Below are 27,666 nucleotides of genomic sequence, written 5' to 3' on the forward strand. Positions count from 1 at the left end.
GTTTCTTCTGTGTGAAAACATAAGAGGCTGAATATTTTTCAACCTAAGCAGTAAAATATGACTCTTCCCAAGACCCCATGATTATTATCCTGCATGTGAGATAGTCAGGAAAGTAACAGACCTTATTCCCCTCTCAAACTGGAATCGAGCAGGAGGTAGTCCACCAATCTCAGGTCACTTGGAAGGTTCATGTGTAATTTAAATGAAGAATGAGACCTGTTGATTTTAACTCTTCTAAGTTGGAAGGAAAAGCACCACCTTGAAAATATCAATAGCTATTCCTGAGGCAATCAGAGAGAAATATGTAAATATCCCAACTAGCTCTGAAAAACTGGTTTCCAGAGGGAAAAGTATTGCTCAGAAACTGAGATGATACTCTATAGAGGACAAAAAAAAAAAAAAAAGAGAGAAAGAAATTAAACCCCTACATTACCTTCAACAATTCATCAAGGACACAGTCACATCACTTGCCCAGTCCAGTCTATTTTTCCGATCAGATTATTAAATATACACACCAGGAACCATTAATATTTTGCATATGTAGTTGCTGATTTTATTCAACATTTCAAAAAACCTTAAGCCTGGTGTTTGTTTTGATTATTTATCATTTTGCTTGAAGAAGACAGGCACCCAGAGCTCAGAAAAAGATCAGAGAGTCCAGCTTCACTCAAGGCTATTTTTTTCTCTTTAATCCTCAGGGACTTGATTGAATTTTCCCCTGTTTGTTATTATTTTATATTTATTTTCCACATTCTATTTATTTATTTTGATTTGTAAATTATACCACCACGCTAAGGGCAACTGTTCTCTGTGAATCATTCGTCTTGCGCCTGTGACATTTGTGCCAGCCTCGTGTCTGTGTTCTGCTCCCATCTGAGCCCTCAGTCCCAAACTACTTTAGGCCACTGTATTGTTTAATTTTTTCCTCACTTGACTAAGCAGCCTGAAACCAACCGCATAATATTCTATTTGACATTAAGCCTCATATATACTTTACAGTCCGTGAGTTCTCAGGGGCAATAGCTGTCTTTTAAAATTATGTATAGCCGGGCCAGCATAATGGGGCCTCAGGCCTTTGGATGGCTCCCTCAGGCACTGCCACAATACAGCATATATTTCTAACAGCAGAGGAGATGAACCACTGGAGAGTGCTGAATTCTCTGTCCCTTGGTAGCTCTGCATCCCTGCTGGAACATGCACTATAGCTAAATATGAGTTCAATACAGGGGTAAGTGATGACATTTAAGGGCTTGTGGAGGTCAAAAGAGATGATCCAATAGTCCCTTTCAGACCTTCGATCCATGAATCTATGAATACAGATAACAGCAATTAAAAAGCAGCTCTGTGAACAGATTTCCTCAGCCACTGCTGCAGTGACACTGCTAGAGTACGGATGGAAATCTTCAGGAGTGCAATCATGGAACAGCTCTGCTTCTGGTGATGAGGTATCACCTTGGGGAAACGAAACATCTGCCTACGGGAAGGAAAAGATGTCTCTGGAATAATGTCGTCTTAGCTGAGCTGGAGGTATGAAGACTCTATTGCTGATTCCAAAGGGTTGCACAAATAAATGAATAAATCCCCCAAGTGTATTTAGGAGTGAGTAACCAAGAACTTTAACCAGCACAGATGAATTTTGAAGACTGGCTGCTGACCCTCCTTTAAATTTCCACCAGTTTTACCATTGGTCATTTCTGCTGCCCCTGGGTTCACATACTAACTCAAAATAAGTTGTAGCTAAAATAAAATAAAATTTAAAAAAAAGAAAAAAAATGAAATAATTTGCAGGTTTGATCCAGGCAAGACAAAGATGAGGAATGCCAGACAGCCCAGCTATGGAAAAATGTCTGATCAAGGCAGAGTCTGTTCCCAGATGACAAACAGTTCTTTTGAGATATGGCTGAATCTTACATTGCTTGTGCCCAGATAGGGATTCCCTGTGGAGAAGAACTGGCAGGCCATATGCACCCAGCTGTTTACTTTATGCCCTTGCTACACCTTCACACTGCACTGCTGAATGGCAACAGATCATTCACTGCCATGGAAAAAAGGAGCTGCCTTTTGCAACCAGCCTACTTGCTTAACCAGCAGGCATCAGCAGTAATTGGCAACGAGAGCAAAAAATAAACTTTGAACAACCTCACCCACCCACCAAATCTCTTCCCAAACATGTATTGTTTTGCAAGCAGATAATATTTCTAGTAATGAAGCAACAAGGCAAATACAGTTCAGTGCTCTGTAAACACAAATGCACTCAAAACATTATACAAGCACAGGGATAAAATACTCTGAAAAGCACTTCTACAGATGCTTCCCAGTGATGGAGCATACCTGCCAACACAAAACCAGGACTTTCCAAAAATTGCTTTATAATGCAAGAAGGTTAAAAGTTGTGGTTACGGCTTTCCAAAATGAGTGATGCTCAGGTCCAAGTGGCAACTGGTAAGGCTAGAAATGTGAGTATGCTGGCTGGTAGACCTCAGCTTTGCCTTAGCTCCAAAATAACCAAGCAACAGTTCTTCTTCACTTCCCATGCTCTGCTCTATGTTGGCACAGACACATTCCTAATTCTCTGCCATGATTTCATGAAAAATTATTTGATTTTCGCCTGCACATTTTTGAAAGGCCTGGCTTGTTTCTCCGACTGCAATGTGACACCTTCCTGACAGCTCTCTGTCCACACCAGTGTTGCTGCTGCTTGGAGGAGCCGATGACGATAAAGAGCCTGGGTAACCTCGGGCTGCCCTGAGCAACCATAAGCCTGCAAGGCTCTCATGAGAGCCAATCAGCTCCAGACATCTCACAAGTGCTGGCAAAATTGAATTTTGCTGCAGAAGAGCAAAGCCAGGCACAGGGCTGTGGAGAGCTGGGCTTTCTGCCTCTGCCATGACAGAGGACTTGGGGCAGTGGTGGGGATCGAGCTGATGGCAATGGTATGGGGGAAGCCCTCAGGTCTTCGCTGCCACCACTACCAACAAACCCAGGGCCCCACAGGCTCCTGCTGCTCCACTAGCACCAGGCTGGCTCTCCCAGTGACAGGAGGCTGCAAAGCTGAGCTCTCTGGTTTCACCAGCAGTCTGTTGCCATAGGCAACTGCCTATTTTGCCTATACCTAGAGCCGGCCCTGTGCAATACACGCAGCAGGATTGCTATGATGAGATTAGCACTCTTTATTATACTATCCCTGCTCTTATCACCAACCCCAGCTCTCTCAAATTCAAGATAAGGAAATTTTCTTCATGTAGTCACCATGGTCTCGAACAGCACTTTAGAGAGAAGCAGTGAACACCACGGTATTCACATTTACATGGAAAAATGTAGGAAGCCGTTGCTATTCTTGTTCTCAGGTCCTCTGAACCATTCAGTGTCCCAGCTCTGGTCTGGTTGCTTATCAGTTATACCAGATTGAGTAGCTTGAGGGTGTCCTCTGCACCAGGCTAATACCAATATAGGACTACAGCACCATAATCCCCTCGACAGTAGCCCATAATCTTCATAATTTGTTAAAAGAAAAAAATATCCCTCTTCTGATCCTTCAGAAACACACACAGAAATAACCTGCTTCTTAAGCCAGCTTTAGCCCATGCAGCCTGTTCAGCAGCTGGTGCAGAAAGCTGCATCTGGTAAGTGGACCTGTTAGCTGACAGGAAGGAAAAACATCTCTGAAAGAGGCGTGAGTCTCACTGAAAGCCAAAACAGGTCTTAGTCTCTACAGAAATCAGCCACACAAACAGATTAGCAGCCTTGAACAAGTCACCATACACCAGCTGAGCAGCTCAGCTGCAGGTCTGGGACTAACGAGACACCACCAAAGAAAATGGAGTGAGCTCCAAATTGGAAACAGTGAGCCTGAACCCTTTCTTGCATGCTTTCCACTTTGGTTCTTAATTATTTACTGAAACTACTTGTTGATTCTGGAAAATACCTCACTGGATGTAGCCCAAACTGTAAAAGATACTGTTGTGTAACCAAGGTCAGGCATCTAATTCTCCTGAAAACTGGAGGCTTTAGATTCTTCAGTATATACATAGCTCTAAAAGTACGAGCCTCAGAATGAATTCTGTAGAGAGACGTTTATGTAATGTGAAATCCTGCTGTACAAAACAACAAATATGGGCCTAAAGTGACCTGACACTGACCTTTTTAATAATAGAAAATCATCAAAATAAACAAAGAACAATGCAAATGTCGATGATTTGGTTACAGTAGATTTGATCAAATAGAACAGACAATCTAATTAACCAGTGATTAGATTAAGTAGAAGTCTCTGTATTGAGTGATGGATAATTAACTGGAATTGTATTTACTTATTTTTATTGTACTGCAGAACAAGGCACATCTTTGCCTTTCTTTCCTTTCACTGCAGCCTTTTAATTAAACAAAATTATTCTGAATGTTCTACACAGATTCTAAGTCTCTAAGTAAACACAGTAAGTTGGAATGACAAAGGCAGCCCTATACTGAGATTTAGTCGTAGATCAATACTGCTTGGATAAATCTCATCCGACTGAGCAGCTACAAGCCTGGACTTTCAGAGCTGCTTGGCATTTATAGCGCCAACTGAGTGGAATGGGAGCTGCAGGTGCTCAGCCCTTTGGAGAACCATGCCCTTATTGTTCAAATGTAATTTATGCTTGAGAGCAAACAAACAAACATGTTCAAGGCAGCTCCTAATTTCTGCACCTGAGCCGACTGAGGTTTATTTTTATCGAGGCAAATGCACATAAGAGAAAAGTGCACAGCTGATCAGCATCGAAGGCAGAAATGTATCTTGCTCTTTGAAATCCTTATCAGAATATGATGTGGTGACTTTTAAGTGTAGGCTAGGGAAGAGACAGTCTATTAAAATGATTTAATTCCCTCCTTTTAAAAGCTGTATTCTGGAAGATTGGTTTGGCTCCCCATTACCACCAGGAAAACCCTGTACTATTGAAGAAGCCCTTTTAATAACACAGCTTGTCAAATGTTAGATGTCGTTTTAATTTTTGAAGTATTTTATTAATTGCATGTATGCCAGAGGCTCTGTATTGTCCTATAAAAAGTCTGTCACAGCACAGTCACCAAGTTCACCTTACACGTGGGATGTGTACTCACGTGTTCCTCTGTTCAGAATACGTAACAGCTGATTTGATGAAATATGTGCTGGCAAAATTTTTCCCCTAACTGTCTGTCTGTCTGTCTGTCTAGACGCTGTTACTGCTCTCATTACCATGGTATCTCAGTGCATCCAGACCCATGGATATCTGAGGAGGAGTTAATAAGCATTCGCTCTTGCTAGGTCTCTTCAGAGGATGCTTCTGCCAAACTGCAGGGGACAGCAGACGAAAACAGCATGATTCCTGAATGCGATGAGCTGCCTGAAGAACAGGCTAGCAGGACCGTGCGGGAGCTCTGGCATCTATTTAGCAGTGCCTTGCTATCTGCCTCTGGCCAGGTGGAAGGGCATTAGTGTGTTGGCTTATAAACAGTCATGTGCAGAGATGAGCAGAGCTACAGCTACTGCAAGCTCTGTGCTAACTAGGATGCCAAGGAACGCCATGTGGAGGCGGGTGGATTCTGGATGAGAGAGTAGGTAAACAGAAGGACTCAAGTGCCAGAGGTAGCCTTGGGGGCATTCCCTTAAGGAACAAACAGCAGCTGATTATTGATAACAGCTAGAATGTAAGGCCTTAATGTGACCTTTGTGACCTGTTCTAAGGTAATAGCTAGGTTTGGAAGAGAAAGACGTGGCTAACAGGTTATGTGCATGCCTGTGGCTGTTTTATTTTAAGGCTATGTCTTTGATCCTGAAAAATAAGAGTCCATGAATTTACCCATTTATCTAAAAAGTCTCTTTTTGTGATGCAGACTTTATCTTCACTAGTCTTGAGAGCAAGTTAGAAATAAACTGCAACCTTTTTAGTACTGTCAATGCTCAGGTTTGTATCCTGATGTTCTCAGTGTTATGAAGAAAACATCTCCTGTCCTCCACATGAGTAGGCTTCCAACTGTTTGGACTTGCACTTAGTCCCCACTTAACATTTGAGCAATCACTCTGACCAAAAGGGGCACCACAGTGGGACCAAAATGTGTCCACTGGTCCATACAGATGAAGTAGGTCATTTTAGCAGTCATTCTCTGTTTTCAGTTTCCCTTCTCTTCCCATGGAGTTCCCGCGCCTCTAACCTTTCTCATTAAAGTCTGTTCAGAGTGTTAGGATGATGAATGGGACTACGTGAGAAAGTCTAAGAATATATGTGAGTTCGCTGATATTTCTGGCATAAAATCTTTAACAGGTATTGTTGAAAAGGCTGAGTGTCAAGAAAGCAGGTGTACCTCCTAAATAACACGAACAGAATCACATCATTGGGAGATTTTATATTTTGTTCTGCATCTATTCTGTGTGATTAACAGAATTCAGCAGGCTCTTGTGCACAAGCAGAAATATCAATTCAATTCCTCGTCTTTCTCTTGACACTGCTGAGGCAAAGAATTACATATGAGCCACAGGACTTGGGAGTGTTTGCCAGTATCCAGGAGCCTAGGTGCATCCTAGGCTGTCTTCTTCTTCTCTCCTTCCTCCTCGTGTTCGCTTCTGGAAAGCCAGATGTTAAGATGTAGGCAAGAGGCATTTGCTGCCAGTGAGGAAGGAGTTGTAGAAGAGAAAGGAAAGTTACTCCAGTTTTGTTTGGAGGAAAGAACAGGTAAGAATACCACATCTCCTGAGAAATGACACAGAAGACGGATAGGAGAAGCAGTACCTAGTTTTCCTGCTCAGTTGTGATATATGGAGACACCAGCCTAGGAACTGTTAGGGAACTCTAATGAATCTCTCTGAGTTGTGTCTATGGTGCTGATTACCACTGTTCCCGCAGAAGCCACTTGTATTTGTGATTTGGAGATGTTTTCAGCAGGCAGTGAAATATTAGCCTCTATTTAAAAAATGTACTGCATAATTGCAGAAGATAGCATATTCCTGTTCTAATTAGAAATGAATAACTAATACCTGAAGAAGCCTTGTGTAGCATCTGTAGGTAAATACTGCTCTTTTTAAAGGAATCTGCGCATATAAAAAATGCATGATAAGCTCATGAATGGTACAGTTTAGATACTAAAGTAAAAGAATCACTATTCCGTGGAGAAATCTAACCAGACTTTGTGATGTTTTTCTTAAAGAGATGCAAAATATGTTGCTAGTAAATTGTGCTCTTCTTAATTGCTTATATATCAATAGGGCAAGAAGAACACTTTCTACTTACGAAAAGTTTGTCTCCAGCACTTCATGGCACATTCATGAAAAGATTTAGATATGGCAGTGCTTCTCCTTCCCCAATGTCTGTCTTCGAACATTAATTGTGCTTGAAGCCATTCTTCAATACACACACAACTAGCTTGACCCATGCACATCCACTCTTAAAACCCCTAAACATCATGACTGTAGCAACCTGGGAATGGGAGTGTTTCCAGTAATCATCTCATCTAGCTTACTGTTAGTGCTGAGATGTGCCCAAACTGCTGGGATATGACAGGAGGATGTAGCCTCTATTCAACATGTATACAGTCATCTGGCACGTATACAGCCAGACAGCAGGTGGGCATGTCTTCTGATATTATGTATGTTGAAGATGTTTGCTGAAAGTGCCGGCTCTGTGTCTAAATTCTTACTCTTGTAGATTCCATCTTTAACTTAAACAAAGCTCCCATTTCTTCCCATACTAGAATTCACAACATCTACTCATTTTATCTACGCTGTGGTAATGTTAGGTCTCTACAGAAAGTGCTCATGAACCAAGTAATGAACTTCAACTGAAAAATTACCACTGAATTGTGAATAGAACTAGATTCAGAACCAGTTCGGCAGCTTAATTTCATTCCTGCATTTGGAGAGGTATTAATAGGACTATAAGGGCTGAGTTTGGGGCTTTGATCAAGCAAAAGCAACTCTTCACTCTAGTCAGAACTGCTTCTGCCATTCAAAGTCTGATTCTGACCTCAAATATTTGTACACCATGTTTTCATTGCCTTCTTTGCGTAAACGTACAATGCTGAAAGACATCTGAACAAACTTATCTCATAGAAAGGAATAGAAATATATACAGGGTAAGGCTTCAGGCTTGAAAACAACAGGAATACCTGAAAAACCCTCTGTTCTGCTATTGATCCAAAGGAGTGCTGGAAACATTACTATGGCAACAATTCTTACCCAGTGGAAGAAGTATGCCATTATCTGTGCATAGGAAAAAAAGAAGAGGGGATGTTTTTCAGAGCTGTTGCCTACCTCCCCCAGACCACTACAGAAGTGCTGACCTTTGGGCATGAGCTCCTGCTGCAGGAGCTTTCAGTGAGATATGACCTACAGAATTATTTATTGGCCCATGCACAGAGAATAAATCAACTGCACTGAGTAAAAGAGTCCTGACACAGAAAACAGCACTGCATGGAACTCCTGTTTTCTAAGAGTATCAAACATCTTCCTTACAATGTTAACAAGCTGAGTTCTCGTTGTGAATAAAGGAGATAAGAGTGCTCCGGCTCACTGTGTTGTTCTTGCCATGTGGTTGGATGCCACTTGAACCTTTCACAAGTACAGTTATTAACTCAGAAAACTAATGAGCATCTAATTTTGCCACGTTCTTATTGAGAATGAGTTCATGCTGAAGTACAAATCTGCTGGTGTTTGGTAATGGCATTATGTGGCCTATTAATTAGCAACTGGAATAATAAAGCCAGCAAGAAACCATTTCATATTGTATGACTAAATTGAAAGTCCACATGCCAGGTAGCCTAAAGGCAGAACTGAGAGCTAATCACATCCCAGGTGTTTGTGACACTTAGAGAAGCTGTCCTCAGCTCCTACCTGCATCTCCCATTCCCTGCTTTACATATGAGTAATTTAAAGGAGAACTGTGACTCTGCTCACTGTCCCTAACTCAGGGGAAGGGGGTGACACTGGCTACAAGTCCAGGCAGTCTGTTCTTCCTGTAAATGGCTGAGGAAAACGGTTGTGTGGGAGGTGGTGTCAAACTAGGAGAGAAAAGGAGCAGCCTGGAAGAAAGCTTCCAAACACACACTCCCACTGCAGCAACAGTTTATGGCTGTCCTGAGGCTGGGGAGAAGAACAAGCAGCTGCACACTCTTCCCAAGCTGTTTGTTTGCCAGGCTTCTCTCTGGGCAGCCTGTGGCACAGCCAGCTGTGAGAGCAATGCGAGTAGGTGTAACAGCTCTGCCCACTCGGTGCTCAATGCTGCTCCAGAGACACAGCACAGCAGAAGCCAAGTGCATCTTGCCCATTTCTGTTGCTAATGTTACCCCTTTATTTTTCAGAACAGAAAAGTACAAAGAGTTATAAAGCATGAGGGAGAACCTGAGCAGAAGATAAGCTTTAGAAAGAGGCTGAGATCAAGTACGTGAAGGAATGGAAAAGACATTTGTACTAATACACAAAATATACAAAATGTCATCTGGATGTTTATTATGTCTGCTGAAAAACTGAGTTCCTGATTATTCTGTAGAGGTAATAAAGGCCTATTTCTTCCAGAAATATATCTCTGCTGGCCCTGGTAATTATTCCTCTTTCCTTTATAGTACATTTTTCCTGCATCCCATCACAAGCTGCCACAAGGTATGCATGCATCAGAGTGTATGCATAGGCACATATAGACATACCTACAAAAGCATGTAGAAAATGTCTCATTGAAAGAAAAACTAGAATTGAATGCATGCTTGTACTTATTCTCTCAGTCATTTTCCCTTCCCTAGAGACGGCTACTTTTTAATATTGCCTTTGTTTTCCAGTTCTAGGTGACATTGGGTCTTATTGGGAACATATAGAAACAAGAGCTATTATTATCACTATTATTTAAACAACATTGACTCTGACAGCTTCATGAAGTTTATTGAATGAGCAATGGTTCATTTCCCATCAGACAGCATTTTCACACTTCTCCAACTTCCTCTGCGTTCAGCGGTGCAATATCTGAGGGCGTACCAAGTACTTCATAAAAGCAATAACCTTTCCCTTCCACCCTTTTGGAAAACAGATTGATTAGTTACAGGAATTTTCTTCCAGGTCTTCTATGGGAAGAAACGACTAAGGAAAGGCTAAGTCAGAGGGGTGAAATGCTCTGTCTGGAGTGAAATGAAGCCTCTGCTCCTTTCCAGCTCCTATGAAAGAGGGTTTCACACTGCTCAGGTCCAGCCCTGCACTTGAAAGCATCCCTACTGAATGCATTTGGTTTCGTGGGCTTTGGAGAAGAACGGACCACTCCCGATGGGGTGCTACAGAGTCTGCCGATCCTCCTGCTCCTACTCTTTCTCCTACTGCTGGCCGGGGAGCTGCCGGGCTCCGGGGACGAGAGCGAGCCTGGTGAGGCGGGGCCGCATCCCTCCGCTGCAGCTTGTGGTTTGGCTGTGGGGCGGGGGATGCGGTTCCCTGCGCTCTGACCGCGGGGACCCCATAAGTAGCGAGCCCCAGGTCTTGGCGAGGGCACCTTTCCCTGGGGTCAATGCCACGGCCTGGTGCTGCCTGCTGGCTTCTGTGGGCGTTTATCAGAGTATCTTGCGTGTATTCTGTGATGCGGCTTGTAATTAAAATGGTGTCTAACGGCAAAGATTTCTGTTCTACATAGGTTTTACAAGGCTTCCGAATGCAGAGAGGCATACAGGCTGCCTTTGCCGTGCTGGTGCTAATTGCAGCCCCCTGACAGGAATGCAAATGCAGTTCCTCAGCACGTTCTTATCTCAGCATGTGTGGGATTTACATACATAACTCCTATTAATGCTAATGGCAGCTATATCTATAGTTCTCTGTACAGAGCTGACGCTATATTTTTATCTGAACTTGATACAACTGGAAACAGACGTAGAAGTGGAAAGATGGGTCGTTTCTTAGGGAAGCTCTGTTAAAATTTGGGCTCATTTTACATGGAGAGGAAGATACACAAACTTTGCATTGTAATACTGGCATGGAAGGTTCATGATATTCGGACTAAAAGTACCATCTATTCCAGAAAATGATCGGCAAATCTGATCCTGTTTCTCTTAATGTTTCTTTCTGTGTTTTTTGTTTTGTTTTATTTTGTTTTTTAATTTCATGTAATCAGAAATTGAATCAGAAATAAGTACCAGTGATTCCTGAATGACTTGTTAATAGAACCAGTCAGCTTTTAAAGCTTGGTTGTGTGCAGAAGCTTACTTGGGAGTGTTTTTACTTAGACAATATGGCATCTTTTTTAATTTAGATCTATTGTCCATCAGTTCATTACTCTAATTCTCTGGCAGAAGAGTAATGGTTGTAAGTTACAGTGGTCCTGGAGCCAGAAGCATACTAAAATGGTGCTGTGGTTGGTATCTTCCTCTATAATCAGAAGACATTAGCTTTTGCTGGCAGCAAAATCCCTCAGCCTTTTAATAGTAATATCTGAAGTTGACTGTCTCCACTTGTTTAAAAGATTTGAAAGTCTTTTTTCTTCTTTTTTTTCCCACTTCGTGTCTTGATAGCAAATGACATCTGTTTTCAGATACAACACCCTACCTAGCTATCCTTAAATTATCAAGTCAAAACTGAATGCCTACTTCTAGGGCAGAAGTTTGGGGATTTTCATAACCTGATACAAAGAATTAGAAATCCACAGACTCTTTCTCCATCTGAAGCTGTCCTATCTCTGCCTCCCGTTCATTTTGGCACAGTTATGTTTATTCTGCACACAAACAAGTGTATCTCGTGTTGTACCAAGTTAAAACCAGGACTGTATTTAGACTGTAGGCATGGTCCTTAAGTTCCCTTCCTTTGCTGTGGTGCTGTGATGGTTGCAAGACAAGCATGTTGGATGACTGTCCCATTAATTGAATAGAATCTAAGGGAAGGATGATAGTATGTCTGAGGTGGCAACTATCTTCTGAAGAAGTGATTATTTTTTAAAGCTCATTAGATACAGTGTTTGAGGCTACCCAAACTGTTTTACAAGTTGTCTCCATTTTCAAATGATTTTAAGTTATATATTTTCCTAAGGTTGGAGTCTTACTTTAGCATTCAGCTGGGTAGTTAAGTTATTGTTTAAGGGTTGTTGTGTGTAAGCTAGAATGCTGTTCTGATGAGCACATTTTATATGCTGAAATAAATGTCAAAACCATAGAGACAGTTAGAGATAACAGAAGAATAAGATTTTGATGGCTCATTTGTAATGCTGGGAAAAAGGAGTCCAGTATCGGTTTATCATTGTGGAGAATTCAGTGTGCTGCTATACTGTAAATCCTTTACAGTGGATGAATAAATATATTTGTATACCAGTGACTACAAGAGAAATGAAACTGTTACTTTCAACCTGAGAAATTTAAAGTTTTAGTCAGTGTGCAGAAAATGTAAATGTTACCCAAAGATTTAAAAGCCAGAAGTGATATATAAACTTGCATTGCTACACTGAAATAACATTTCGTAAACATAAATCTTCAATATAAAAAAACTGAGAGACAGTGAAAGCAAATTTACATTAGTATTTGTTATCAGAAAAAAATAATCTGAGTAGGCTGGACTGGCAATGTAGACTTGTAAAAACAGTCATAGTGACTTGTCTGTTCTCTCCGCATTTGGAAGAACTAGAAAGACCTATTGCTTGCTTAATGACTAATTTCCAAAGGTGCATCACTAAGTTAGTGTCTTGATGGAACAATTACTGTGTCTCAGTATCTTTATAAACAAACATTCAAATTGCGTGCTATTAGCAACAAAATACATAATCCAGATTTGAATCCCAGATGGAGGGAAGAACCTTTTGCTTCTGTACATTCTGTGAAACCCATTCTGTAACCTTAAAGTATCGTGAATAATGGAAGGGACCCAAGCACAGTGATTAAAATGTCCCGCACCTAATTAAAACACTGTACCTGGTTGACTCATCTTTGTGCTAGCTGTTTAAACCTGACCTTGAAGAGTGATGGGGAAAAAATCCTGTGGGAAGGCTTATATTATCCAAAAAGCCAAACCAAGCCAAAACAACAGAAAAAAAGAAAAAAAGAAAGAAAAAGCAACAAGGAAATGAGTCGACTGAATACAATTTAATGAAAATTTTCCTTAACTTTCTTCTCAGGGAGGACCTATAATTTGCATAGAACCTAGACATCACATTTTCCTGAGCATTCAGTAGGCTAATTTAACATCATAAGTTGTCTCATAAGTAAAGTACGTTTTTCCCTTTTAACGAATCATCTTAAGGTTTAAGTATGAATGCTATTCACACTAGATTTTATGAACTATATTTCATAAATGTGTTGCTTTTCTGGTGCAAAAATGTTGGCAAATCTTGCATTTCAACTAAGAAGTAATAAAGGAATGAGTTGGCTGTTATTTGGGCGTTTCTACCCCTGCCTTTGTATTAGAGATGTAACTTTAGGCTTTGTGTTCAGGTCTGAATGCCCTTGAGTTTGCAGAACTAGAATTTGGAGAATGCACAGTTACATGTGGTAAGTAGCAAAGCAGATGAATAAAACATATTGTCATTTGCTTTTGGGGGGAAAAAAAGTGCTAACTGTAGCAATTTAGCAGTTGTGATTTGCATGCCCCCGTTCACCTCTCATTGATTTCAATTGCCAATAACTATAATTAACAAAAGCAATCAGGCTGATTGTCATTAGAAGTTTAGGTCAGATCTGTTGTTTTATTAAATTCGCAGCCTGCAAGCTCCTATTTTAAACCAGTTCCCTACGTTTATTGGCACATGAGCTGCCTTCCCCAAAGTAACAATTTTCTCTATTTGTGAACATCTGTGAGATGTTCAGAAGATGAAAGATCTTCTGATGCTTCTCACAGATGTCTTCCCACATACAATATTGCCAAAAAATTGCTTGCCTGCAGTAGCCTGTTCTGTATTCCACATTTATACAATTTATAAATTGTGCAACAGAGGGGAGAGGTATCATTCTGGAGTGGGAAGGGAGAGAGGAAAAATGAGCTGAGCCTTAGGAAGACATCTCTGTGTTTAGAGTGGTGATAGAAACTGCTGAGAGGTGGTAATTATACTGCTTAGGAAACAGGCTTGAATCTGAAATGCTATTAACTTATTTTTTTCTGAACAAATTCTGCTCTCATAAGACCACAGAAGAAAGTTTTTGCCTCCATCAATCTCATGTTTTCTAGAGTATACTCTTGTATTTCTCCAATTGCTTTTTCGTATTTCCAGTGATTTAACTGCCTTGGTTACCTCAGGAAAACTATTTTGGATATTAGGATGCAGTGGTTTTAGAATATATTATTTTTGCCTCTACATGCTTTAACATTTCCTTTTCTTCACAATTTCAAAGCTGTTTATATATTTGGCATGCCTATAGCATATAGGCACTCTTGGTAGTCTCACTTGCTCTGGAGAACGCATGTTTAGGATACTAAGAAACTGCTCTTTATGTCCCATGCCTCTAGAAGTCCTCAAAAATTGCTTATCTATGGAGAATTTCAGTATGTTTTCCCTCAATTGATCCCTTGAAGTAAATGTTTAAGCCTTGTAATGTTAGCAAATATATGGTTTTACTAAAGAATCAAGAAAAGAAAGCTGTAAAAACAACAGCAAAAGATCATCGTCTCATGTCTCCTCTTCAAACCATGTTTGTAGCTTTCATTCTGGTCTGGATTGTTCAATACCTTGCATGTTCTTCTTACGAAAGGCTGGAAGATACCTTATTAATTCTTCCAGCAAAACTGAAAAGCTCTTTGTCTACTTCTAGTGCTTTCTTGTTCCTTATTCATCTATCTAGCCCTGTATATTTATTGGTTTCAAAATTGACTCCACTTTCTTATTTTTTTTTCCAAGTAATGCTATGACTCAGATCCTTTGTTCTCTCTATTTATAGTTCAGGTTTACCTAGGTATTAAAGCATAATTAATGTGTATATTAATTATATCATATCTGCCTCAAGTCTATGTAAGTCTCTCCATGGTCCACTTCTGAGGGCAGCTACCTCTAGATTCCCTTTAGCTGCTGTTTTTCTGTTGCTAAGAATTCAGTTCGCTGTCGGTCATCCATCCTTCCTCCCCCAGTCTATTAATTTGCATTTTTCCAAGGTGAATTTCATTGGGTAATTTATTTTTACTGCATCCAGGCCAGTTTCCTCTTAAGGTAGCTTGTATGACTTGGAGAAGTTAAGCCTTCATTTGTTAGAGCATCTCAGTAGATTAATTTCATCAGCATTGGCAGCTGCTAAGAAGTGGTGAGGAAGGGAAACATGGGAGTGAAAAAGGAAAGCTATCCAGAAAAAGCAGCAGAGGGGTACTAGGAGAACTTGCAGATCTCATTAAAAGAGCTTTTTTCATCAGCCCTTTGAGTGTGATATACTTCCTCAATTTTAATACTGCAGTAGATAAGACACGGTGAGATTTTTCTCTGATGAATGTGATTACAGTTAGCCCAGCACCCTGATTATATCGAGCCATCCTTTTGGATTTTCGTAGGTTTCCTATCTTATTTTTGTTAGCTAAAAAAACCTACATGGCCCTGAAGAAAGAGGAATGCCTTTAATAAAAGTGTCAGTTCCCTGCCATTTACACCTCTGTCTCTGCATCCACGAGATGAGACATTCTCTGGAGTGGAGAATGATCCTCTTTTTGTGTCATTTTCAGTAAGTGGTGTTGTCTCCCTCTGTCACTTGAAGTACTGTTTCACGAGTAGCGTGACATCTCTGAAACAGTCTGAAAGCCATTGGTTTATATAATACACATTTAAGGAAGGCATATGCATCATACACGCAATCTTCAAACCAATTCCCCACGTATTATTATACTGCAAGGCAGGGCTAACTCTCTTCTTTTCATGCCTGTTAGTAAACAAAATGCTTCTGGAAAAATGGCAAAATCTTTTTCTGTTTACTGGGCTTCAAAGTATTATTCCTGCCTCCCCCACAAGCTATGTCATTCCAGTGAACTGTGTACACACAGTTTGGCAAAAACAATTAGAGCACTTGTTTTGAATTTGCTCATAATTGTTAAAATGAGGACGTTCCCATTGAAACCCTGATAAAGAGAGTGAATGTTGTTTGCTTAGTTGAATGCTGTGTAGGAATTCTCCTTAGCTTTACACATCTGTGATAGCTTATCTCCTATTTTTTGCCTTCAGTGGGAACCACCACATTGCAGATGGGATCCTGGTGTTCAACATTTGTTTTCAGCAGTATCTCATAGAAAGCCCTGTGTTGCTGACCACCACCTCGAGGCTTCATTCTGGAGTCAGTAGTGGCATTCCTGTATCACTCGCTGTAGTTACCCTTAAGGCTTCTCAGTCCCAGTCCCAGGAGGTTTTAGTGCATTCAATTTCTGCTGACCCCTGTGGGAGCTGAAGACACTCCAGCAATCACAAAGCTGGAGGCAGGCTGAGTTGGCAGTCTGCACAGTATTCTCTGCCATCTGATTTGAGCGTTTAAAGGCCAGGAGCCGAAACGCTTTGGTACTTAAAGTGAACTAACTGTTTTGCAGAGCATACATTAGTAGCTTCATTTCAAATGCTTTTTCTGTAAGAAAAGTTTGGAATTCACATTGAATCCTTCTGACACATGGCAAAATGATGATTCTAAGGATCTGGCTCCCTGTGGTGCAGAGTCTGGCAGATGTAAATGTTGCTTTGAAATCTTAGATACCAACACGAGATAGCTTTAGCAGGCACTTGGGGAAGATCTGTTTTGCCTGGTGTTTGGTAGATACATCATATTAACATCCAGGATAAAGAGAGAAAGCAAAAACATAGTATGGAGAAAATGGAGAAGTACAGAGAATTTTTTTTTTCTTTTTGTATTTTCCCCCAAAGGGATTGGCATTCAAGAAGTTCTGTTAACGACTGGATGCCCTGGGAATGAAGCAAAATGTATTGTTGGTGTGAAGGAATGCCATGGGCCAATGGACTGTGGATGTGAGTGGAACACTGCGATGCAGTAATCTAAAGCAAATAAGTAAATTCAAATGAAACGTTCTTATTTGTTGTGAGTGTCATGGAAGTGGAATGCAATTATTATATTCCACCCTCCAGTTCCCCTGTTCAGCAATCTGGTAGTGTTTACGATCTCATTTTTGTACTGATGTGCATTTGGTTTCAAGCCCCGGTAAAATACCATTTTTCTTCTATGTGCTTAGTTCCAGATATTGCACTAAGCAAAAAAAAAAAATATTTGAAGTAATTTTAAGGGAAAGAATAATTTCCAAGTAACATTCTGTGGTTTGAAGAATTATGAGCTTTATGATCCATACAGAGATGTTTCATGTACTTGATGATGTACCTATTAAAAATCCCTCCTGTAGGGGAAAGACCGATTTCTGAGAACTCTACAAGTGTGATGATGACTTGTATTTATATCTCTCCTGAAAATCAATTTAAATATGTTTGGAAGATCTTAATTCCAGACAAGGTGAGTAATTGAACCCCAATTTGTGGGGAAAAAATGCAGAATAGATGTGTTTACCACAAGCTCCATGCAAAATGTTAAGGCGTCTGTGCTGATTATTTCCTTTGCTGTTACAATGCAAATAAGCTCTGATTTGTCACAGGCAACTTAGTTTATATGGCCTTACACTTTTATGCAACTTCAATTTCCTCTTTTTGTAGGGGAGACAATAATTTTAGAGTTTCTTTATTCGTAATTCATAGAAGTTGGGCATACTGACTTGTGAATGACATGTTACAAGTCACAATCACAGGTGCTGAAGAGATGGGAGAAATTTTCCCTCACAGGTTGAAAACTGTTGGAATAAATTGCTTTTCTCAGAGTCACACAATGTAACTCTACTTTGCAAATGAACTTACAAAGACACAAACCATTTTTTTTCCTTTTCTTTTATATATGGACAACCAGCAAACATTCTTCCCAAAGATTCAGCTGTTGTGGTAGTATGCAGAGATACACATTCAGTTACTTACCAGTGTGAAACTCAAGAAAATGGAAGTATAATTGCTTCTGTAAAATACATAGCGTATGCAACAACTGGTGAGCTCGTAAAGACAGTTTTCCATTATTATGGCCTTGTGTTTGTTATGTGGCATTCAATTTTCATAGGATTGCATGTCACCAGTAATGTATAAGTAGGGGATTGTGTGCTGTCATGAAATGCAGACCAATTAAAGAAACATAAAAATGGAAGTGGCAGAATGAGCACGAAGAGGTTCCTTGTGGAAGAAATGAGTATTTTCTTTGGCTTTGTAAAACTTCAAGAGAAAATAAGGAGACTCTCCTGTTACCTACTCATTTGTTACTGCACCCAGGTTGGTTGACACAGACTTCTTCTTGTCTCTTTGAGCTACATAGTACCAGAAGCACAGAAGTTCTGCAGATAAGTCTCCTTTCCACTTCAGTACTGAAGCTGTAAAACAACCTTCTGAGTTTTCTCTTTCAGCTGCCATCTGGAATTTGCTTATGCGCAATAGATTTAGGGAAGTTTAACTTCGAAAAGAATGTTTCATAAGATGGTCCCCCAGAAGCAAAAGATGGTCTTTCTCCCCGCCTCTGCTAGCTGGATTTTTGCTGACTCCATAAGGAAATTTAATCGTGTGCTGATTTTCTCAAATCAAGGGAGTAATGAAGTAGCCATGTGAAAACTCCAGCTTTTGTAATCAGAGAAAAGTGAAAAAGTGAAAGTTCCTAATACATTTATCTATATTTTTCCCTGAAATAGTATAACTTCAAGTCTTATGAAAAAATGATGGCAGACTAGAAAGAAGAAAATGACTTATGAGACTTATCTCCATGTTACTCCTCTCTGTGATTTTTACCTCCACTCCTTCCTTTTTTTTCCTTCAGCAAAATGTATCTCTCTTGAGGTTCTTTCTTCCATTGTACATTCATGAGGATTTTATTTTCTAAATCCATCTGGCAGTCACAAAACGTCCAAATCTTTTGTTACATCTATTTGATTCTTCTTCTTCTTTTTTTTTTTTTTTAATTCTCTCAGTATTTAATTCCTGCCTTTCTTTTTGTACAAAAATCTTCCTTTTTGAGATCTGAATTAGCAGAGCACATAATCTGTTTTTGGCTTAAAAATGCAAATAGTCAAATTGATTTGAGTTGGTGAGTCATCAATAGGACAACGTGCTTGTATTTAAACTCCGGTTAAGTAGTTCTGGTAAAAAGTGGTCAGATGAAACTCACCCAACAGATACATCCATTGAGAACTTCTTACAAGGATTGAGTCTGTTGGCTCAGTAAATATTTATGAGTAGACTGAAATCTAAAGAAGTTCTAACATTTATTAAGTAGTTAAGAAAGATAATTGTTGTGCCTGTTGCCAGACTGGCTTTCTTATGCTTTGTCTAGAGGTATGTAGATATCCAGAAGAATGTCTGGGCTTTAGTTTCCTAAGACTGCCATTGCTTGGATTTCAGATATTATTAGCTCTTATTTAGGTACATGGAAGAATTTATGAGCAAAAGTTTGACTGGGAATGTACCACAACTTTCATCATATCTGGTATTGCTGTCTGTAGCATGGAATCACAGAATGGCTTAGGATGGAAGGGACCTTAAAGTTCACTTAGTTCCAGCCTCCCTGCTATGAGCAGGGTTGCCAGCCACTGGATCAGGCTGCTCAGGGCTCCATCCATCCTGGCCTTAAATGCCTCCATCTCTGGGCAACCTGTGTCAGTGCCTCACTACCCTCTGAGTAAAAAAATTTCTTCCTAACATCTAACCTAACTCTACTCTCCTTTAGTTTAAAGCCATTCCTCCCTTGTTCTGTTACTATCTGACCTTGTAAAATTTGACCTCACTCCTGTCTTTGAGCTTCCCTCTAGTAGTGGAAGGCTGCAATGGCGTCTCCCCAGAGCCTTCTCTTCTGCAAGCTAAACAAGCCCAGCTCCCTCAACCTTTCTTCAGAGGAGGTGTGCTCCAGGCCTTTCATCATCTTCGCGGCCTTCCTCTGCATCCACTCCACACCCTTCCTGTACTGGGAGCCCTGTCTTAGACACAATACACCAGATGTAGTACTCTCCCTTGCTCTGCTAGCCACTCTTCTTTTGATGCAGCTCAGGATACTGTTGGCCTTCCAGGCCTCAAGAGCATGCTGCTGGTTCATGTCCAACTTGTACACCAGAACCATCAAGTCCTTCTGCACAAGGCTGTACTCAGTGAGTTCTTCTCTGCAGTGTCTGAGATTGCCCTGTAGCACTTGCTACACCTTGCACTTGGCCTTCTTGAATCTCATTAGATTTCATTCAAGCCCACTTTTCAAGCCTGTCTGGATCCCTCTGGATGGCATCCCTCCCTTCTATTGCATCAACTGCACCACTCGGTGTGACTAAATGACTTTTTTCCCTGCAACTGAGAAGCATCTGAAGTCACTTAGATGCACAAACTTGGGTTTGTATTTTGTCTTTCTCATCACCTATATCCCTCCCTATGCAATTCCACAATGATAAATTTCTTTGCGATAGTGCTAAAACTGCAGGATAGAGCTAAGGAGGCAGAGCTGCACTTGCTTAGTGGCAGTCATTTTTTCTGGACTCTAGAGGAAAAACCTTGAACTGGTCAACAGAGCTAAAAATAGCCAAGGCAGCCAATAAGGGGCAAATGTATTTGGTTTGCTCTCATCCTTTCTCCACTTCTGTTGTTCTACCTATGTGAAAAACAGCGGCCAGATTTAGAAATACCATCTAATTCAGATTTTGACACATGAGGTGGGAGGAAGGGAGGGCATGTTGCAAAAGGCCTTACATGAATTCGGCTATGTATGGCATGTGGCAGAACAGTATATGAGTTGATTTTAATGCTATGCACAAAGAACTTCCCTGTGTCCTTAACCACTCATCGCTATGCTTCTTGGTGACCTTTTGTTGAACAATGGTAATGACCTTTGTGTATGAGTGAGTGGTTTTTAGTAATTTGTCTTCTCGTTTTTGGGTTGTTGTGTTGTTTTTTTTTTTGTTTGTTTGTTTGTTCAGAACTGTTCAGACTTACGTCTCTTTGTCTTTTATAGCAAGAGAAACATAACAAAGAAGCATTCTATCATGAAAAATTGTTGAGATCTCTCCAAGGAAAATCTTGACTTTTAATAACTGATATTTCTCTATGTCCTTCTTACTAAATCACTACCCTGAAGTACAGTAGAGGGTCTTATTTCACACTCCCACCCATGATGTTGTTGGGTGTTTTGTGAAGACTTTGGGACTGGAAGACAGCTTGCTCAAATTTACTAAAAATAGTGCTGTGAGGAGGGAGGGCTTTGCAAGGGAGGAGTGTGAGAGCAGAGGATGATCCTCATCACCATGCTGTGTGAAGAGTGTCAGCCTTCTGAGATCCCATCTATGTCCCAGCTCCACGTTTTTCATGGTCTGCAGAGCAAGTTAGGCTGTGTGCATAGTGCCCCTTCAGTGGAGAAGATGGAAGCAATAGTGTTTTGTGTTTCAGATACCATTACAGCTCCCACTTCTCTTTAGTTAGTTTCTTGCTGATGATTTCAGTGCCACAACTTCCTTTAAAGGCAAAATTCACATCTCTGTAATGTCACTGCACAAGCTCATTATCAGCGTTGCCGTGTTGTCCTTGCATTTGCACATAAAAAGAATGGGTGATCCCAGTGCAAAGTGTAACAACATGGATCTCCTCTGTGTGTGTGTGTGTGTGTGTGTGTGTGTGTGTGCGTGCAATCCTGTTCTCACATTTGCATATACCCATGCATTTTTAATACGTAGGAAAAGTCTTAGAGACAATCTGAGAAGGAAATGAAAAAAACCCACCTGTGCATCATCATAATATTAAGGGAAAGAACAGCCTGCAGAGGCAGAGAATCTCATTGCCCTCTGCCAGACTGATACATACTTTCTGGATCGGGAAACTGGTGGAAAGAACTCTTGTTGGCTGCTGGATCATATAAACAACTGGTTGAGCATCTGCTTTTAGAAGGAACATTACTGTACAGTCAGCATTATCATAGCTCATTATCACAGATTTACTCCCCTGTTCCCTGCTTAGAAGTTAAAGGATGTGAGAGACATGAGAAGCCTGTCTGGTCGTGAAGATGAGGCACAGAACTCATTGAGTACCTCAGCCTTCTCCATGTCTGAGGAGTCCAGCTCTCCCCTCTCATTTATCAGATGGAAAACACTCTTTTGCAGGTCTGTTCTGCACAGTGTATCTTAAGAATCCCTTCTTGTTGTTTTTCACATCGTTTTCCAAGTTCAATTCTGTCTGCACCTTGGCTTTCCTGATCCCATCTTTGCACATCTAGCATCCTTATTTTCTTCCCAAGCCACTCATCCCCACTTCCACTGCTTATACTTTTCCATTTTTTTCCTCTCACCCTGACCAGCTGGTCAGGTTCATAGCTGAGATCCACTTAATCTTTAGAGATTCATCTTCATAGTTGAGATATATTTGTAGTGCCTACAATTTAAGTGTAGCAATCCACTCATGCATTTCGTTTAACTGCATTCCCATTCCTACTTTAGTCTTGGTCAGTGTAAGTAATCAGCAGGTATATTAAGAATCACAGACTTTCAATTGTGTTTGTGAATTCTAAAAAATACAGTAATAGGCAACAATCTGCTTGAGACTGATAGGTACTTTATCAGTTTCTTTTTGGATTGTAGAACCCTAGAAAATTTTCACTGATGGTGCTTACAACTTTAGGAATTTCATTCCAATTTAATAGTGGAATATATGTGATAGCACTTTTCTTCATCATTCTTTATAACAAAATAGTCCACAGACTGTCAGTGAGCTGTAGACTCCAAGCTGAATGTCATTAAACTAAACTTCACATTTTAGAAATGAATCATTCTTTCTACTCTTGATGTGCTATGTAGATATATATATTTTAAGCTGGTATTAATATGTCTTTACAACCTTTATTGTAAGCTTTAAGGCATGCTCTGCCTGTAGCAAAATTCTCACTGCCTCATTGGTATTGTTGTCTGGACTTTACACGTATGATCAGGGGCTTGAAACTGCTCCTGGTGTGAAACAGTTTTTTCTAATCATAAAACAGAGAAGCTGCTTTGCTGTCTGTTTCCTGCTTGCATTTTAAATGTGTGTATACTTGTAAGGAAATCCCTTTGTATTATCAGGTTGTCTCTAGGTCAGTTTTAGATCTTGATGACTGGAAGAATTTCCTGTCTAGGAAGAAAACTTGAGTCGATCAGCAGTGGATAACAGAAAGCTTGCTTTTCTCTTTAGCAGGTTCCTGTTATGGCCTGTAAAAAGAGATATTCTTAGATGTCTAAATTCACATCTTGTCAAGGAGAAAAATATATTACATTAATGAAATTGCAAAATCAAAGATAATTTTCATTAATGTCCATTCCTCACATCTGCATGTAGTTCTGGAAAGGCAGTTCAATAAGTGAAGCCAATTAGTCTGAAAGCAATTAGCTGCATAGTTTGAAAAGCCCAGTGTTCAGACATACTATGTATGATATTCAACTTGTTCACCGTTCTCCCCATAGAATCGTAGCATCACAAGGTTGGAAAGGACCTGCAAGATCATCTAGTCCAACCATCCACCCATTACCATTGCTGCCACAAGTTACTAAACCATTTCCTGTAGATCCTCATCCAGGCACCTCTTGAACACTGCCAGGGACAGCAACTCCAACACCTCCCTGAGCAGGCCATTCCATTGCCTGTTCATTTTCTGAGAGAAAAAGTCATTCCTTATGTCCAATCTAAACCTCCTCTGGTACAATTTGTGGCCATTTCCTCAGGTTCTGTTTTTTGCCTGTGAGAAGAGGCCAAACTCCATCTCATCACATCCCTTCAGAAAGTTGTAGAGAGCAATGAGGTCTCCCCTAAGCCTCTTCTTCTCCATACTAAACAATCCCAGCTCCCTCAGCTGCTCGTCATAAGACTTGTGCTCCAGACCCTTCACCAGTTTCTTTGCCCTTCTCTGAACATGTTCTGAGGCCTCAATGTCTTTCTTGTAGTGAGGGGCCCATCTTGTATCTCACAGAAAGATCAGGAGAATCCTATAGATGAGCTGTGGTTTATGAATGCCAAAAGATTCTGTGATGCAGGAGAATGAAGCTCAAATGATGTGATGAAATTGTTTAGATGCTACAGTGATGACAGAGGCACAAGACCTTTTATAGACAGAGAAATGCAGTAGAAATAGAAATTGTTTTCCTGCAATCATTCTGTTACAGAGAATACATGCCAGTTTGAATAATTCTGTATACCAGTGAGCAATGAAATATCACATTATAGTTTTAGAAACTCATATCAGAGAAAATAAAAGTAAAATTAAAGTTGGCCTGTCTACAGTTATCAAAGCTGGAGAGATCCAGTTCACTACTGGAAAGGTAGTTCACTGATTTGGTTCATTGTGGCTAAACAAATAGGCTCAATCAAATTTCAGAACAAGGTGACCAAGTTTGTTTTCCAGCATCAAAAAATAGATGGGGCAATTGATTGATTGTCTTCAGCATTTTTCACTCTTCCTGGGTTGTTTGTTAGAAACATCTTCCAATAGTTATCTCTTGTCTTAGATAAAAACCTAAAGCAATGCTAAGGACCTCAGTTTCCTTAGAAATATTCCAAGGCTGAACAGTTTACAGCACTACAGGGTACATTTTTAATTTGAAATCTTTTCTACATTTTTTACTTCTTATCTTCATGAAGCTACTCCTCATTATTTGTTTATGGACCATTCCAAACAACTCTTTTCCAGTCATTCTTAACACATGCCAAAATAGATATGTTTTCCTCTCTTTAATTTTTTCATTATTGGTGTTCAGGAACTGTAACCCTGCAGTGTTAAACAGCTATAGGTAGTATTCTGGCAGCTGTCCTGCTGTGAATGTCACTTCGATTATTAACTTGTGTATATGTGTGCAGTTCAGTCTCTTAGATTCACAGATTCATAGATTCATAGATACATTAGGTTGGAAAGGACCTACAAGATCATCTAGTCCAACCATCCTCCTATCACCATCCCTACCCGCTGAACTACTAAATCAAATCCCTTAGCACCTCATCTAAATGCTTCTTGAACAGCGCTAGGGATGGTGCCTCAACCACCTCCCTAGGCAGGCCATTCCAGTGCCTGACCACTCTTTCAGAGAAAAAATGTTTCCTCAGGTCTAATCTAAACCTTCCCTGGCGCAACTTGTGGCCATTCCCTCTTGTCCTGTCATTATTTATCAGGGAGAAGAGGCCGACCCCCTCCTCACCACAACCCCCCTTCAGGAAGTGGTAGAGTGTGTTCTCAGTGTTTTGGATAGTTATTTCTTGCCACAGTATTTTAGGTTTTATTTGTATTTAGGTTTTCCATTGTCTGATCTTTCTATCCACCATTTAAAACAGTAGATCTGCTTGTACTTTAAGTGGAAAGAGTGGAATTCTTCCAACCAGCTGTAGATATTTGCATCTGAGCTCTTTATCCAGGCTACTCTACAGTCAGTAGAATTTTACTGATGGATTATGAAATATTTCACCATGTCTTGGATTTCTAAACCAGGTTAGCAGAGGGTAACTTGGAGGTACCAGTTCCTCTCCAAAGGCTATAGAGAAAACTTAAGACAACTATCTACATAGTAAACTATCTTAAGTGAGATCACAGAAACACAGAATCATAGGGGTTGGAGGTGACCTCTGGAGATTATAGAATCATCAAAACATTAAGGTTGGGAAAAATCATCAAACCATCATCTGGTTGGATGACCAGATCATCCAGTGCAGCCATCCACCTATCATCAAGTTTCTCAATAAACCACGTCCCTCAGTACAACATCTAAATGTTTCTTGAACACCTCCAGGGATGGTGACTCCCCAACCTCCCTGGGCATCCCATTCCATTGCCTGACCACTCTTCCAAAGAAGAAGCTTTTCCTAACATACAACCTGAATCTCTCCTGGTACAATTCGAGGCCATTCCCTCTGGTCCTGTCACTAGTTAGATAGGAGAGGAGGCTGACGCCCACCTCACCACGACCTCCTTCAGGTAGTTGTAGAGAGCAATAACATCTCCCCTGAGCCTCCTTTCCTCCAGCAGAAGAATCATCAAATTGTCTAATCCAACTCTCTGCTTAAGCAGGTTCCCTACAGTAGGTTATGCAGGAAAGCCCCCAGGTGGGTTTTGAATATCTCCAGAGAAGGTGACTCCACAATATATTTGGGCAGTCCATTCCAGTACTCTGTCACCCTCAAAGTTAAAGTGTTTTTTTCTTTGTGCTCATATGGAACTTCCTATGTTCCGGTTTGTGCCTATTGCCCCTTGTCCTAGTGGGCATCACTGAAAAGTGTCTGGTTCTACCCATTTAGCTCCCATCCTTTAGATATTTATGAGTATTAATAAGATTCCCTCTCCCATTTTCTCCTGCATCCCATTCCAAATAACTTGGTCTCTATCTCTTTGTAACTTCTTTGGTTAGATCTGCCTTTGCAAAGAAGGCACAGAATGTTACTATTCTGACTTTGTAAAGACCTCATGAAAGACCTCAAGATGAAAGAATACTCAGTGCTGTTCATGATATTAAATGCTTGATTCATTTGAAAATTTGAACATGATTATGACTGTATATGTATATTCTTCAGAACTTATGACTAAACTAAAGGGAAAAGGAGAAGAACAATCAAGGGAAAGAAGGGTACATGCCATTCTGTTCTTCTGAATGGTTACTGCAATCATTTTGATCATCGGTGTAATCGTTGTCATAATCTTTATAATTCTTCACAGGCAAGTGGACATCATACAATGTGATTTATGTGTTACTTGATCAAAATATGGTATTATTGGTCTCCAAAATGACCTGGGCTGAACTACTTCAAGTTTCTCTGTAGTTTAATATTTCTATTGCCAGTAGAGAGACACAAGCAAGCTTTTGGAGACTGGATGAAAGTACTTTTTAAAGCAGTTACGGTGATGGCAGATGGGAGGGTAATGATTCAGAGCAATTTATGTAAACCTACTTAAATGTGCATTTTTCTTGTTGTTTCAGGGCTGTTGTAAAAACTGTTTTGGAATCCAAAAACGGTCAAGATGACAAAGAGGAAAAGCTGACCAACAAAAGTTCAGTGAGTACCTTGAAATAAGTAACCACTCGCTCAGAGTCAGTGTTGGCTTTCAAGGTGTTAGAGTTCCTGCAACTTCATCTACTGTGTTCTCACAAACTACATTAGCCACAAGTGAGCCAGAAGTGCCAGAGCCCTCACCCATAGAGAATGAAGTATGGAAGTCCTTCCAGCACTTGCATAATGAACAGATCTAATAAAAATAAATTGTTAAAAAAGATCACATTACACAGAAGCAGGATATAAAGAAGATTAAAAAAAAAAAAACAAAACAAGAGTACTTTTTACAGTTTATTCACTGTCTTCTATTACTGAACTTCATAAAAAATTGTACAAATCCTTCTATTTTTAGGTGTACCTTCCAGGTAGTGTAATAGTTTGAGCTCCTCTGAACTGGAGAACTAAAGTCAAATTTGAGGGCGAAGACTGAAAAGAATGTATTTAACATCTCATACTGATGGCAGTGTTAATCTAGACTATATGAAACTGATCATACAGCCTAGGCAAAAACTATTTGCTAAGGGATTTGATTTAGTCGTTGGGTAGGGATAGTGATAGGAGGATGGTTGGACTAGATGATCTTGTAGGTCCTTTCCAACCTTATGAACCTATGAACCTATTTTTGCAAGGTGTTCTTAATCTCCCTGATGGTCTTCAAATACTGAATGTCATATATAATCACTCTAACCACTGTAATCACACTTCTAGACACATGGAAGGGTGTGTA

General features: G+C 40.2%; 1 protein-coding gene across 1 annotated transcript; it reads left to right on the forward strand.

The window, feature by feature from the left end:
- The first annotated feature begins 3,583 nt into the window (after positions 1-3,583).
- SPACA1 (sperm acrosome associated 1) lies at positions 3,584-26,960 on the forward strand. Its single transcript, XM_065730404.1, is given in 8 exon segments — positions 3,584-3,623; positions 10,172-10,345; positions 13,381-13,437; positions 16,761-16,862; positions 17,249-17,359; positions 17,800-17,931; positions 26,463-26,604; positions 26,867-26,960. Coding segments are annotated over 8 exon segments (852 nt in total).
- The last annotated feature ends 706 nt before the right edge of the window (positions 26,961-27,666 follow it).

The sequence above is a fragment of the Cyrtonyx montezumae genome, unplaced genomic scaffold (genome assembly GCF_038088225.1).
Source record: "Cyrtonyx montezumae isolate F1298 unplaced genomic scaffold, pur_monq_1.0 scaffold_13, whole genome shotgun sequence".
In the NCBI taxonomy this organism is placed as follows: domain Eukaryota; kingdom Metazoa; phylum Chordata; class Aves; order Galliformes; family Odontophoridae; genus Cyrtonyx; species Cyrtonyx montezumae.